General features: G+C 39.3%; 1 protein-coding gene across 1 annotated transcript in view; it reads right to left on the bottom strand.

Annotated features, from left to right (window-relative positions):
* The window catches only part of SHC3 (SHC adaptor protein 3), a 65,037-nt gene extending 61,162 nt beyond the window's left edge, over positions 1 to 3,875 (bottom strand). Inside the window, exon 1 of the mRNA XM_009461751.2 lies at positions 3,093 to 3,875. Within this exon, the coding sequence (XP_009460026.1) occupies positions 3,093 to 3,632 (540 nt within the window). The 5' untranslated portion in view covers positions 3,633 to 3,875. The remainder of the gene's footprint in view (positions 1 to 3,092) is intronic.
* Between the last annotated feature and the right edge of the window lie 9,944 nt (positions 3,876 to 13,819).

Below are 13,819 nucleotides of genomic sequence, written 5' to 3'. Positions count from 1 at the left end.
TTGATTGTGCTCTTAATTAAATGTAACAAAACCCCAAATGTCTATGCCATTACCCAGTTAAACTCATCAGTAGACATTTATTATTGGAAACAAACAGATTTCATTGAAACATTTAACTACCGTTACATTATACAGTTTTACACTTTTTTATTATATCTATTTGTTTTTCTGACAACATGAACATTAATAATCACTCCCTATAGTAATCAGTCCTTCTATGGTGAAAACACTGGGTACTTCAATGACTTCCATCACAGCAAACTATTTCATTTTTTTTTCATTAATCCATAAACTGTTCAGCAGTAATGTTAAGTAAAATATCAGTACCTCACCACTTCATGGCCCCTAATATGGCTATGGTCATTGTCTAATTTGTTACAATTTTTTTTTTTTTTTTTGTGAAAATTTTCCCATTAAAATAATATATAAAAATGCAACATGAAATCCACGGGGAGAAAAAGAAAATAGAAAGTGTCAGCATTTTTATGGCTGAAGGTAATTCCATCGCAGCAGACCACGAAGATCAGAACACAGCTCGTGTTTACCATAATCCTATACCCATTTTTAAGCGTTAGAGTTATGCTGCCCATTTAAAAAATTGTTAATATGTGAAAATGTGGAGACAGCAGTAAAGTTACAGATTTGTCATACATTGCACATAGGAACTTTGTGTCTCTTACTTCAGAAGATTCCAATGTGAGTTATCAAACTGCCCAATAGTTACGATTTACCCTGTCCCATAGGTCATTTTCATGTTTTGAATGTGGATTAATGAGAAAATGGTAACCCAGTGCACATTTACACACAAAATGATGAAAGCTTTGCTGGTTAACAACAAATCTAATTTTGTCTCATTTAACTAATGGCATATGGAATTTTCTGCAAGGCATATGATACTAATTAAACATGGTACGAGTCCCCCAGATAGTCAATATAGCCATGAGGTATCCAAGGAATGTTTCCCTTCAGTGTACATTATCTATGTATTGATTTGATGGTCTGAATGCATAAAAGCCCTGGGAACTTACAATGTTTAATGATGTGGGAACTGCACTTCTATTCTTATCTGCAGTTGCTGAGGAAAATTCTGAGATACTTAATGAACAGGCAAATTATGAACTAACCAGTTCATTCATTCATTAACGACTGATTTTTATATTTATTTTTAACCTTTGTTTTTACATTTAGAGCACTGTTCTGTGACTCTGTATGCCAGAGAGCACCAAGTTAAAGATATCACCCTATTTTTTTAATAGAAACAATAACCTAGATTCCATACATTTTAATGACATTAACAACCACCTAAAATGTAAGTTGTATGGTGCTAATGGTTTATTTTGAAAATTCTAATATACATAATGTGTATAAATACACTTTCGTGTATTTGATACCAGCTGCACTAATTAAAAATATTTGTTCTACTATCAGTGTTAGATATGGGTTAATTATTAACTTTAAATATAAGTCCACTTGTATATAATTTTAATTCTCTTTTCAATTCAAGGATATCAGCTTCTTCTAGCATACAGAAGGTCAACCACTGAAAAAATTAAGAGAATGAATACTGTGTTTGTTCTGCTTCATAATGATCACTTCAGGTAAAACAAACAGCAGCAGTGAATTCTCACAGTCATTATCTGCCTACTTACAATATCCTAAGCAAAATAAGAAAAGAAATAGCTGAGTTCCCTGAGCTCACGGGAGCATGGTAAATGACCTCCCATTAACCAGAATATTTCCGTACAAAAAAACGATGGGGTCTCAACACCACTGTATCTAGCATCAGTGGGTTATTTTTATCGAGACACTTCTCGAACAGTAACAGAGCAGCAGTTTGTGTTCTGAAAGGTAGCACTGACTCTTTTGTAGTTCCAGTAAATCTCAGAGTAGTAAAAAAGACAGTACAATTTCAATAGGTTTCTGAATTGGCCAACTTACTCCATCTACCATCACTTGCAAAATCTACCATCACCACTAACAGAAAGAAAAGAAAACTGCTTCCTAGTGCTCCAACTGTTAAATATGCACTCTGCTTTTGATAATGAGACTTGAGAAAAACCGGTGAGAGTTAAGCAACAAGGCTGTCACTCAGTTGTAAAGCATCCTGATATAAAGTCACACTGTGACTTTTATACCCAAAATAAGATGAGATTAAAAACAGACCTGTAATCTTATTAATAGTCTGCTACAAAACAGTTTAACACTTAAGATACAAAAGTCACTCGGCAAATAAAACATGGTGACTGAAGAATGAATTCTGGACAATAATGTTATTTTTACACTTCCTGCACACTGTGCTGGAAGGTGTAACCAGAATCTTACCTGACTACAAAAACATTGCACTACCCTTCTCTCAAAGGCTCTAATTTAACAGGTCATTTCAAAATACCTTTAAAGCATATGGAAATATTACCCTGTAAACTTGGGATTCTCTGCTCTTGACATGCTGTGTCAATGAACTGAAAAGAGCAATAACGTTTAAGGTGGCTGAATTCTCATTATGTAAAACAAGCTGCATTTTTCTGGTCTACCCACAACAGTATTTCTATTTGTGGAACATGATAAGAATTGCGCTCTGTGCCTTGCTGCTCTAAGATTTCAAATATAATTTCACTTTAAAAACACACATGTCCTTAGAGGTATTTTCAAACTGAAATATCATGCAAGATTAACAGTTCTTCACACATCAAGGAGTCTTTCTTTCCTCCTGTATATTGCACCAGACATATTGAAAGCCTATGTATCCAAGATATATACAGTATGCTAGATAACACTGAAAACCTAAATTCAGATGAAGGAAAAAAAAAAAAAAAAACAAAAACAAAAAGTAAGAAACCCAGCTTTTAGCTTAGGAACAGTATTTTTACACAGCTGTAGAACATTATCTGACAAAGAACCTATTTGCAGGTTTGCTCTAATTTAACAAATTAACACAGCTTCCCAACCCTGCCTTCCTGCATTTACATACCATGCATTATGCACAAAAAAAGGAATATACAAATAGACATCCTTTCAGCCTGTCTAGCCTGTCATCAAAACCAGCAGAGAATTTTTCATTGATAAAAACAGAGAATGGAAGAAATCAGACCAACCTTCACAATGTATGTCACACCAGGTCCCAGGATCTTCTCACTCGAGTGCAGCCATCCTCGAGAGGGTTTATTGACAAAGCTGCTACTTTGATTCCAGTCTTCACCTCCCGGGTGCATTTCCTCTGACCGTGGTTTTTTCCCCATACTCATCTTGCTCACGTCCTGCTGAGAACACGAAGTGGCAGAGACAAGGTTACATGTGTTGTCTGAAGCCCCTGCTGCTGTGTTAGAAGCACTCGAGCTTCCCTGCAACTTGGAGACAGCAAGCTCCTTTACTGCAGAGGAGAGGTTTTTGATACCCAAAAGGCTGCCCGTGTGTGAGAGTTTCAAGTGGGACACTTTATGGATGAGGGTACACAGGGTGGTGGGTCCATCTTCTTGGTCCTTGCGGAGAACCTCTGGCGAGACCAGGTATGAAGGTGCTGTCGAAGTCGTAGCAACTGCTGAGACCTTGCTGTTCATGGACAAATTGTGAATAAGATCATCAACTGATGTCACCGAATCATTCCTGAAGCGGTTATACTTGGTACGTTGAAGCATGCCCTTCTATCTGGTTTCCTGCATATGTTCTGGCAAATCTGATGCCAACGCAGGAGATGCCTGTGCTAACATAGCAGGCGATTCATAACAACACGGACGGATAACAAGATTTTGGGGTAAAAAAGAAAAGAGTATAAGGAAGAACAAAAAAATATATATTTTAAAGAAATTTCTTATGGTTCCCTGTTAAGGTTGGGTGAAGTAACAGTTTTCTATGACAGAGATCCCAGTCCTGCTTAGAGCTGCCAACTCGCTCACAGCAAAAGCATGACTCACACAAATGAGAAGGACCCTTTTCAACAAAAGGCTCAGTGAACACTGCAAATCACTTCCTGTAGCAAAAAAAAAAAAAAAAAAGAAGAAAAAAAACCATCCACCCACTTACAGCACACTAGCACCAATCAATTCTCAAATTTCCTTTTCCTATCTTCTCAAACAGATATTTCCTTCCAACCTTTAATTCCTCCCCCCCCCACCACCACCCTTTTGGTACCAAAGGCAATTACCTTTAAAACTGAACTAACAGCCTTTATGGAACACCACACTTTATTCTTCTGTTTAAATGTTCTTCCACCTCACATATTTGTGAATCTATAAAGAAGCCACAATTAGGTAGCAAATATCTGGATAATATTTACACATATATAGCCCCCCTCCCCCAGCAAAACACAGACACCTTAAAGGTTTTCAGAATACCTGAAGCACACAAGTATTTTAACAACAGACAACAGAACTAAAGAATATACACATTTTCTTCCACAAAAGCAACCTAACAGACTAAAGTGCCTTTGTGTCAATGCTATCTCTCATGGAAACTGTTACATCCAATTTTTGATAGAGAAAGAAATCCTTCTCCCCTGTTACTCCACAACAACCTTCTATTTTAATGCAGGAATTAGATAAAGTACCTATGTGTGAAGAAAAGTATTTTTCTGATATCCAACAACAGGCTTAACAGATGTTTTTTCTTTCACCACTGATATTCACTCCGAAGAAAAACATGAAGAGGATCTTCAGTTCACTGGAATATTTGGTTTAATTCTGAAAAACTGAAAAAAACTAAAAGAATATTCTAAAGTCCAGGTAGCAGCAAACTGACATCCTGCAGTGAAAAATAAAAAAATGCACCAGGTCTTATTAAGCATAAATGTCAGCCACAAACACTTGATCTGAGAAGCAGCAAAACATGCAGAAAACAGATATTTCATTTCTCCTACATTTTTTTGAAAAATACAAAATGTATACAGCATTGTGATACACAATGCCCATCATAAGCCATATGGCTCTTTTCTATAAATTGATCTTTGCAAAACATCTTTTGGATGTAGGACAATACACTGCATTATAAACAAATTCAGACCAGAGAAGCTGCGTAGTGCAAAGTTTTTTTTTTTAAACAAATGACTAACTGCAGCACAATTTAAAGGAAAAATCCTATGGAATTCCTTCCCTTTCCCATGACTAAAGGCTGCAGTATACAAAGTGCAAATACAGTGAAACAGCCAGCTCAAATACAGGTATTCATTAGTATATTCATGACACATGAAAATTAAGTCAGCACCTTTTATCCCAGCAGTGATGAGTAATGGCAATGTCCTAGTCAGTGTAAAAGCAGGTTTCTAGTGATCTGCGGAATAGCCTTTCATCACCACACTGCGAACCTGCTACAGCATCCACACAGCATTCATTCCTCTCTTCATCCTCCTAGCATAGCAACAGCAAATATACACACCATAGCCTATTTTTACGTGTCTCTACTGCCCAGAAAACCCTATTGCTCCCAAATGGCTCTCTTCATTAGAAGCGGCTAGCGAAACTGCAAAATGTGAATGAGATTCTGTGCGTGTGAATGAAAGGGCTGGCTAGCATCCCCACATTTCTGTGAATGAAGCGAGGCCTCGCAGCCTCTGCCAGGCAATCCCTTGGGTGCTCACCAGCCCAGCCAATACCAGCCGGCTTTGATGACTCATTCAGCAAAGCCTTGCTAAATAGTGGAAGATCCCATTTCCAGCACAGGCGGCACCTTTTTTGCCGCGACACCAGAAAATGAAGCCAGCGGCTGAGCGGACGAGGGTGGGTCGCAAAGCCCCTGTGGAAGAGAGGGAGTTGCCGGAGAAATGCATGGGGTGTCCACAGGGAGGGCAGGTGAGGAAAACCGGGGAGTCAGATCCGGGTTTCTCCCCGACACGTTCATTCAGCCAGTTCATTTACATCCAGGATGGGAACATGAATGTGCACATTTTGTCTGATGTTCGATTGCTCTCTGTGTGCACCAGCAGATTCACAGATTTTACAAGTCTGCCTTCAGAGACCCCGATGCAAAAAAACCCCAAAAAACCAAAACCCTGCTTGAAAAAAAATGGATATACTTATTTACCCTATTAGCCGAGCAGATACTTAAAAACAGCATGATCATCAGTCCACTGAAAGAGAGGCAGGGGGAAAGCTAGAGGATAAAAGCTTCCCAGAGCACCAGCAAAAGGACTAATTTCTGACAGTGATTCACAGGACACAGAAATGCTACCAAGACATCCGATGGATGTTGAGCTCTCCTGGAAATCTGACATCAGATGTTGCAGAGGAGTAGTAGCCACTGAGTTACCCAGTGCCTGAAATCTGGTGCTCATTTCAGTGTCTGATTGGGAACCGGTCTCCTTTACAAATCTCGCCCCAAACTGGGAGAACTGAACATTTTAAAACCTTTCTTTTTATAGTTCTTGGGACTAGAAAAGGTAGGTAATTTTGCCCTACAGGCAGCCGGTTCAAATCCAACTCCAGGAAATAATGAATGAAATTAGGAGACCCTGTAATAGGCATAAACTGGAATTAAAATGAGGATCTAGTTAATTCTAGCTATTGCCAGAGCTTTATAATGTCTTTGGCATTTCCAACAACATGCCTGTAGCTTGCACACTGACTATACCACACTAGCTTTAAATGAGCTTATTACTACGATTATCGTAGCACGACTGACAGCAAGACATTCACACCTCCATTTCTCTCTAATCTCTCTATCTGCACCTACGCTAGGTCAGCTAGTAAAGTGGATCCAAGTTGAAAACGAGCCATTTTCTTTTCTTTTTGCAGGGATATGAGCCAGACAATGCCACCATGAGTAACAAATGGCCGTGGAACAATGAGTTCATTGTTGACTCATTAATAAAATGGCAGGTGGACATTCAATGTTGATAAATGCAAAATAATACATAATCATAGCAACACATACATAGTGAGGGGGTGTACACTGCCTCTGACAAAGTACAGCATTTCTTATGAACTACTGGTAATTTTGGCATCTCTGACCATTCCCTCTTCTTTGGATTTTTTTTCTCCATTGTTTTTTCAGTTCTGTTTTCTCACGGATCCTCCTCTCAGCCTGACGCAGTCCATGTCTCATGTGACTGTTCCTCCTTTTCTCCGTCCAAGTGGCTCTCAGGGGCTCATCCTTAGCTTTTTTCATTCTGCATCTTAACTACCTCAGAAGCAAGCAAGTTTTATTAACAGCAAAGGGTAAGGGAAAAAAAAGATATGAGGGGCAAGGTTAGACAGAGGAAAGGGGAGAAACTACATTTTGGTTTCCATTGTTAGGATGAGGTTTAAAAGGATTTAAATTGCTGCAGATGCAAAGGTAGGTGGCATTGTCAATACACAAGCTAAACCGGGTAAGATGGTGTGATCACCATAAAGAGGAAGTGCAGGCAGTGCAACTGCTACGTTCCACGACCTGTAGTAAGAAACTCTCCCAAATGCAAAAAAGGTTACTTTCAGTGACCCATATTTAGAGAAATATTAATCATATAATCAGAATCAGCAAAAATATTTAGTTCCAGTAACAGCCTGTGGTTAAATAGGTACTCTATAGAAAGAAGTGCTAGCAACTGTTAAAATTCTGCTGAAAGACTATTTTTGCATTTCAACAGCTTCTGCCCAGTGGCAGTAAAATTGTTTGTGGACTAAACTGAATTTTAAAAAAATGAGCATTAGAAAGACAATGACTTTGGAAAAAAAAAAATCCAAACTGAATTTGGGTTAGCTAAGTTATAAGAAACAGTGAATATGTCAGACAAACTTAAATATAGCTGTTGCTATGAGTTTTAATTGCAGCACACAAAAAGTAGCCACAAAGCCATCATAGCTGCCATTCCTCTTTACAATAAACCCTAAACAATCATATGTTACTATGATGCAGAATTAAGCCATCAGCAAATACAATGCTATTCTTCACACTGTAAACTGATGGACACAAGGTTTAATGCTCTGCTTTAGTAAATTGTCTTGCAGAATCTTTTAGTATCACAAATGGTCGATTCCTCACGTAAATAGTGATAGTACACTTATTGAAAGTAGACTTTCAATAGTAGAGAAGTTTCTAATATCCTGTTGGGACATTTCTTCTCTTGATTAGTTAATTGAGAAGGGAAAATACCAGCTTTCTTTGCACCCGCTAGATATATACCAGAAATCTCTTAACTATGTATTAATCAGCCTAATCCAGCTTTATTTATGTGAGACAACCTCCAATTATGTAGTTATGGACAAGCAAGATAATATAAAGACAAGCTAAAAAGCATTATGATCTAACCTTTTTAAGAAGGTATGTAGCCTTTAATTAAAAAAATATTTCTAAATAAATTTATCTATTCTGTTTGCACATACTTAACACATCATATTCTGTCTTCCTCTGTGTCTCTGATATACCTACGCCCAGAGGTCAGTTACATGCTCCTGTGATTTCAAGGGAGACTCATCACATACCTGTGATTCAAAGGCACTGAAGTTTCTGTCAGTGTCATTAAAAAGAGCCATGACTATGTACCTTTACTTCAAAACATTTTGCAGGAAAAAAACATAGACTGGGCTGAAAACTTACATTTTTTTCCATACTGGGTGTTTAAGTCAGACCTCAGCTTACTATCCTATGCAAAAAAAACCCAAACACCAACAAAAAAAACCCAAAGGCCTGTAGGCAAAGGCTATGGCTCTCCCCTAGCAACTCCCCCCAAAAACCTATTGTAACAAATTCTAGTTGATTTATTTCAACAAAAAACTGCTGTAAATTGCCCCCATCTCCCTTTCTTTCTCACCCCTTCTCTCTCACCCGATCAGAGTTTTGCTGTTTCCGTGGCAACCTTATTGCTAAGGGTGGGCTGCGCCAGTAAATGGGAGCATTATCTGCAGCTTCTCAAGTTATTTCTCTGGAAAACCACATTGTTGGAACTATTACTGTTCAAAATCAGTGATCAATAATCATTAATGATTTACATCAGTGGAATGTAAAATTAAGGTCTGAAACAGGCCTACAAATTTCTGTGCAGATGCTTAGGTTTTGAGCCAGAAGCTGACCCTAAACAAGGAGGATGTTTTTTCTGTTAGTTGAAAATACTGGAACAATTTTGTCTTAAGACACTTTCACCCTGTGAAATACGACATGAAATATTTGGAAGAAAATGAAACTTGTAACTCCTTCTGCTCCATTAGTGGTTCCTGGGGGCCTATTGTTAAAAGTCAACGTACTATAAAAGTTCAGGGTAAAGATGGATCTGAGCTAATACCTGAATGTGAACATGACACTAAGCTTTTGCAAGGCAGGATGAGACAGGGGAGTGCATTAAAATCTGCAAACGAGCACTAAATCAACTTTGTAACATGGGACCTGCTCTTATGAAAACCCAAATTTTTACAGTAAATTCTTCCTTCCTCTAAGCCAGCCCCTGAGGTGAGAAAGAGAAGTAGCAGCAGTGTAATAGGGCCGTATTTTCCAAGTACAATCTAAAGCTCAGTCAGGTCGGTGTGGCTGCCTGCGCCTGCCGCAAGCCCTTTGTAGGCGCTCTTCCTCTTTCTCCCTGTCCCTTCGCCAGCCTTCTGCACCAGGAGCCACGCTCCAGCTGGAGCCTCACACTGGACAGGGACTCTGCTTCCCAAAGAAATACCCCCCAGCCATGTTTTCTCCTGTGTCCACAAACTATCACATGGTTGACAAACTGTACTGTATTGTGAATAATGTAATAAGAGCCCCATAACCTTCCGTCTAGCCCTATGAGGCACTCATACTGATGGAAATGGCAGTTCTTGTGGGCATGTATGCATTAACGTCCAAGTGTCTCCAAGTGTTTTTATTTTAAACAATCACAACAATTGGAGATTCGGAGGAGAAAGTAAATAGCAACTTAATTCACTGCCAAATTATGCAAGAACTCTTTCTGCTGTCTTCCTTTGATGGGGAGCCAGTCAACTACTTATTTGTTAACCCCGTGTCTTTCGCTCTGTCAGCTATGAGGGTCTATTGAGAAATGCATGCATCAGTAGCCCGAATCCAGAGTTGCATGGTTCTCACTGAGAACTGGGTTTCAATGAAGCACTGGTGCCAGGAGGAAGCAATGGAAGAGAAATGCCACTGGCAGAGACACTGACCCCAGCTCCCAGTTCCAGAAGGGAGAAAGAGAAAAGGGATGCTGAAGTCACCACGCGGCCCGAGAAGTCCTGTTATGGCAATAAGTGAAGCAGCAGGCAAAATCCTACTAAGGAGCACAAATCAGCCTTACCGCCTGCTGGCAACAGTAGCGCTGTTATCTCCAGGTAGTTCAACAAGTTTAAGCGACAGCACATCTGCAAGACTAACTGAACACTATCATTACAGTCAACATGTTAGCATTGTATAAATGTTGATTGTCTGCTGTTATGATTCACTTTGACTGGGATAGGAAAGAGTAAGGATCTACACTGTTATGAAATTAGTATGTGCCACACTGAAGCAACCTGTTAGGCCTCTTCTCTAACAGCTATTACTGACCACCTTTAACTGCAATTACTCTTAAACTAATATTTTATTTTAATATGACTAGCAGCACTTTATCTCTCTAGGACTTCCAAAACAATGCCACAGCGGCGCTTCGTCCTACTAAAGCCGCTAGTCTACGCAAGTGCAAGAAACTATACTAATAAAAACATGATTTTGCACATAACGTTGTGTGAATACGAAGAGTCTGCTTCTGCACAGCACCTGACCAACATATGCCTGACCAGCATATCTAAACTGGCAGAAATCTGTTGTTTAGATACAAGCATTAGGATTGCCATGTGGCTACAAAATCCTTAAGTACAACTAAACTAAAAACTCAACACTTAATGCCAAAATAAGTCTACTGCACAAAATTTTGTATCAGAATAAATATACATCTGTCTCCTGTGCAGTGACTCAAATATCAATGTGAATGTTCACAGCCGACCATGATGAAAGCCAAATGAGAGAAAAGGAAGATATTAGAAGGTTTCAGCATAGTGATGTGTGGGTAGATGGTAATGTTGCTGGACTGACACCCTTTCTTACCTTGCCAATACCATTTTAATTTTGTTTTAATATTTTTGGCCAAAACAGAAGTTTTTTCAGAAAAAGCAAAATAATATTCTGCTAGAAAAAACTTCCTATATGCAAAAAAACCATAAATTAACTGCTCTATACTACATCTTTGTAACTCTTTCTAGCACGCAGACACTTTCATCAGGTGTACACACACAGCCATTCCATACAATAAACTCTCAGTCACACAAAACTAACACCTGCCCTCTGCTGTCCAAGATGCAAAAGAAGCTGGAAGGAGCATTTCCTTTCCACACAGCACATTAACTCTCTCTAGAGCATTAGCACCTACAGGCAGCTAAATCACCAGCCTGAAATTCACATCTGAAAGACAGAATAAAGAGAATGAAAAACTTGTGTCTAAGTCCCTGCAAAGTCATGTTATGGCAGCAAAAAGTGAGTGTGGGCCATCAGAAAGTAAGACCACAGGTTAATCCTGTTTAAGAGGGCAGCAATGTCCTGCCTGCCTGTCTCATCTCTTCAGAAGCGTACTGCACCGACCAGCAACCCTATTGCAGTTGCTGCTTCAGCTGTTCGTGTTTTTGAAAGAAAGCAGTCTATAAAATGTCACCAATAGATAAACCATCTTCCTCAGCCTTGAGGGGGTCCTTTGCAGCAGAAATGATGTTTCCATCACTTAAGGAAAAGGATGGATATGTACTGCCAGGAGAGGTGATGCACAGTGAACAGAAGCATGAGGCGTGAGCTGCATAGGGAGGATCATATGGTTCATCCTTCTGTAATTTTTAATTATGTCCACAAAATTATCTTGTAGCTATGAACCAGCAAACAGATCAAAAGGATGACTAAAAGAAAAAGAGGTAAATTCTTCATAACATAGATAGTAACAGTCAAAAATAAGGCTGCATTTTTCTATTCCCCACAACAAATTACCCCTTTCTTCAATTATTTTTTACTTCAAGATAATAAAATTTGAAACTTCCCAGTACAGCAGAGGCCCAGAACCTTATTAATAAATAAACAGTGGGTTGAAGCAGCAGAATATTTATTTCGCATCACCAGAGATTTTATTGAACTTTACCAATATGAAAATATTCTGTAAGGGCTGTTAGGTGTCTTTTTGAGAAAGCTATTTATTTTCTAAACCATCATTAATTTGTTTGTTTTGAATAGAACTTTGGCCAAAGTAAATTAAAATTAGTTGCTAGGAAACTACCATAAAAGTGTCCTTTACTTATACACAGTGACTACCAAATTCATGACCCCTTAGCCTGGTTTCCATTCCTTGGTTACCTCTGTAACTGCTCAGTAACTCTATAACTATATCTGCATATCATCGGTCAATCAACAGTTAATGAAACCACTGACCAAATTCAGCCAAAAACTACAAAGGGGAGGTTTGAAAGATGTTAAGTAACAACATATTCATGGAGTAAGCAGGCAGGGAAAAAGGTGAAATTCTACCCATGCCATCAGAGAGGAAGGCACCATAGCATTAGCCTCTATTTCTTAAAATCTAATGCTTTTAATAAACATGCTTTACCTATTATGGGAGTGTTGGTTGATGAGAAGCTCAACATGAGCCAGCAATGTGCGCCTGCAGCCCAGAAAGCCAACTGTATCCTGGGCTGCATCAAAAGGGAGCGTGACCAGCAGGTCAAGGAAGTTCATCCTCCCCCTCTACTCAGCTCTCGTGAGACCCCACCTGGAGTAGTTCAGCTCTGGGGTCCCCAACATAAGGACATGGACCTGCTGGAGTGAGTCCAGAGGAGGGCCACGAAGATGATCAGAGGGCTGGAGCACCTCTCCTATGAGGACAGGCTGAGAGAGCTGGGGTTGTTCAGCCTGGAGAAGAGAAGGCTCTGGGGAGACCTTATAGCAGCCTTGCAGTACCTGAAGAGGCCTACAAGAAAGATAGAGAGGGACTTTTTACAAGGGCATGTAGTGATAGGACAAGGGTAATGGCTTTACACTGAAAGAGGGTAGATTTAGATTAGATATATGGAAGAAATTGTTCACTGTGAGGGTGGTGAGGCACTGGAATAAGGTTGCCCAGAGAAGCTGTGGATGCCCCATCCCTGGAAGTGTTCAAGGCCAGGTTGGATGGGGCTTTGAGCAACCTGGTCCAGTGGAAGGTGGCTCTGACCATGGCAGGGGGGTTGGAACCAGATGATCTTTAAGGTCCCTTCCAACCCAAACCATTCTATGATTCTATGATTCTCAGAGATGTTACCAAAACTTCACAGATAATGTTGAAGTCATCGGCAATATAATCAACATGGTCAGCAGGAGCTGTTTTGCTGTGATTGTATTGGAGCGAAAAGACTTTGTATTATGCCACAGAGCAGTGTTTAGATTTAGGAGTGAGAATGATTTTCTAATGTAAGTTTGGAGCTTCAGACCACATTCTCCTTTCTCCAGAATCCTGAAACTGTTCATATGCTCTTAACCTATCCCACAAAATATGTCAACCTACCTTTCACCCTTATCTTTGTGCAGACTGGGATAAACCTGTCGTAAATGCTTAAAAGAATCACTTGACAGTGCCTCAACACATGATTGTACTTCTGTACACTTGTTTTTATTATAGTTATCTTAGTTAATATCTCTCATGCTAGCACTCAAAAATTTAAAAACTGAGTTTGCCAAGCTCCATATACTAAAGCAATTAGAACCAGTTCAGTTCATCCATCAAAGATCCATCTCACTGTAATCATGATTACTCTCACTAACTAGAATACAAAACTCAGGATTCCTCAATATTTTGGCAAGTCTCAACCACTATTCCAGCTGTTCAGTTGCACATTCATTTCAATAACACAAAGTATGACACTATGCAATTTGCAGTTTACCAACAGGTCTGAAATAA

This window comes from Nipponia nippon, unplaced genomic scaffold (assembly GCF_047370975.1).
Source record: "Nipponia nippon isolate SJK-2023a ecotype South Korea unplaced genomic scaffold, ASM4737097v1 scaffold_8, whole genome shotgun sequence".
Lineage (NCBI taxonomy): Eukaryota > Metazoa > Chordata > Aves > Pelecaniformes > Threskiornithidae > Nipponia > Nipponia nippon.
Note: the sequence above shows the minus strand (reverse complement) of the source record. Positions and strands in the feature narration are given on the sequence as shown.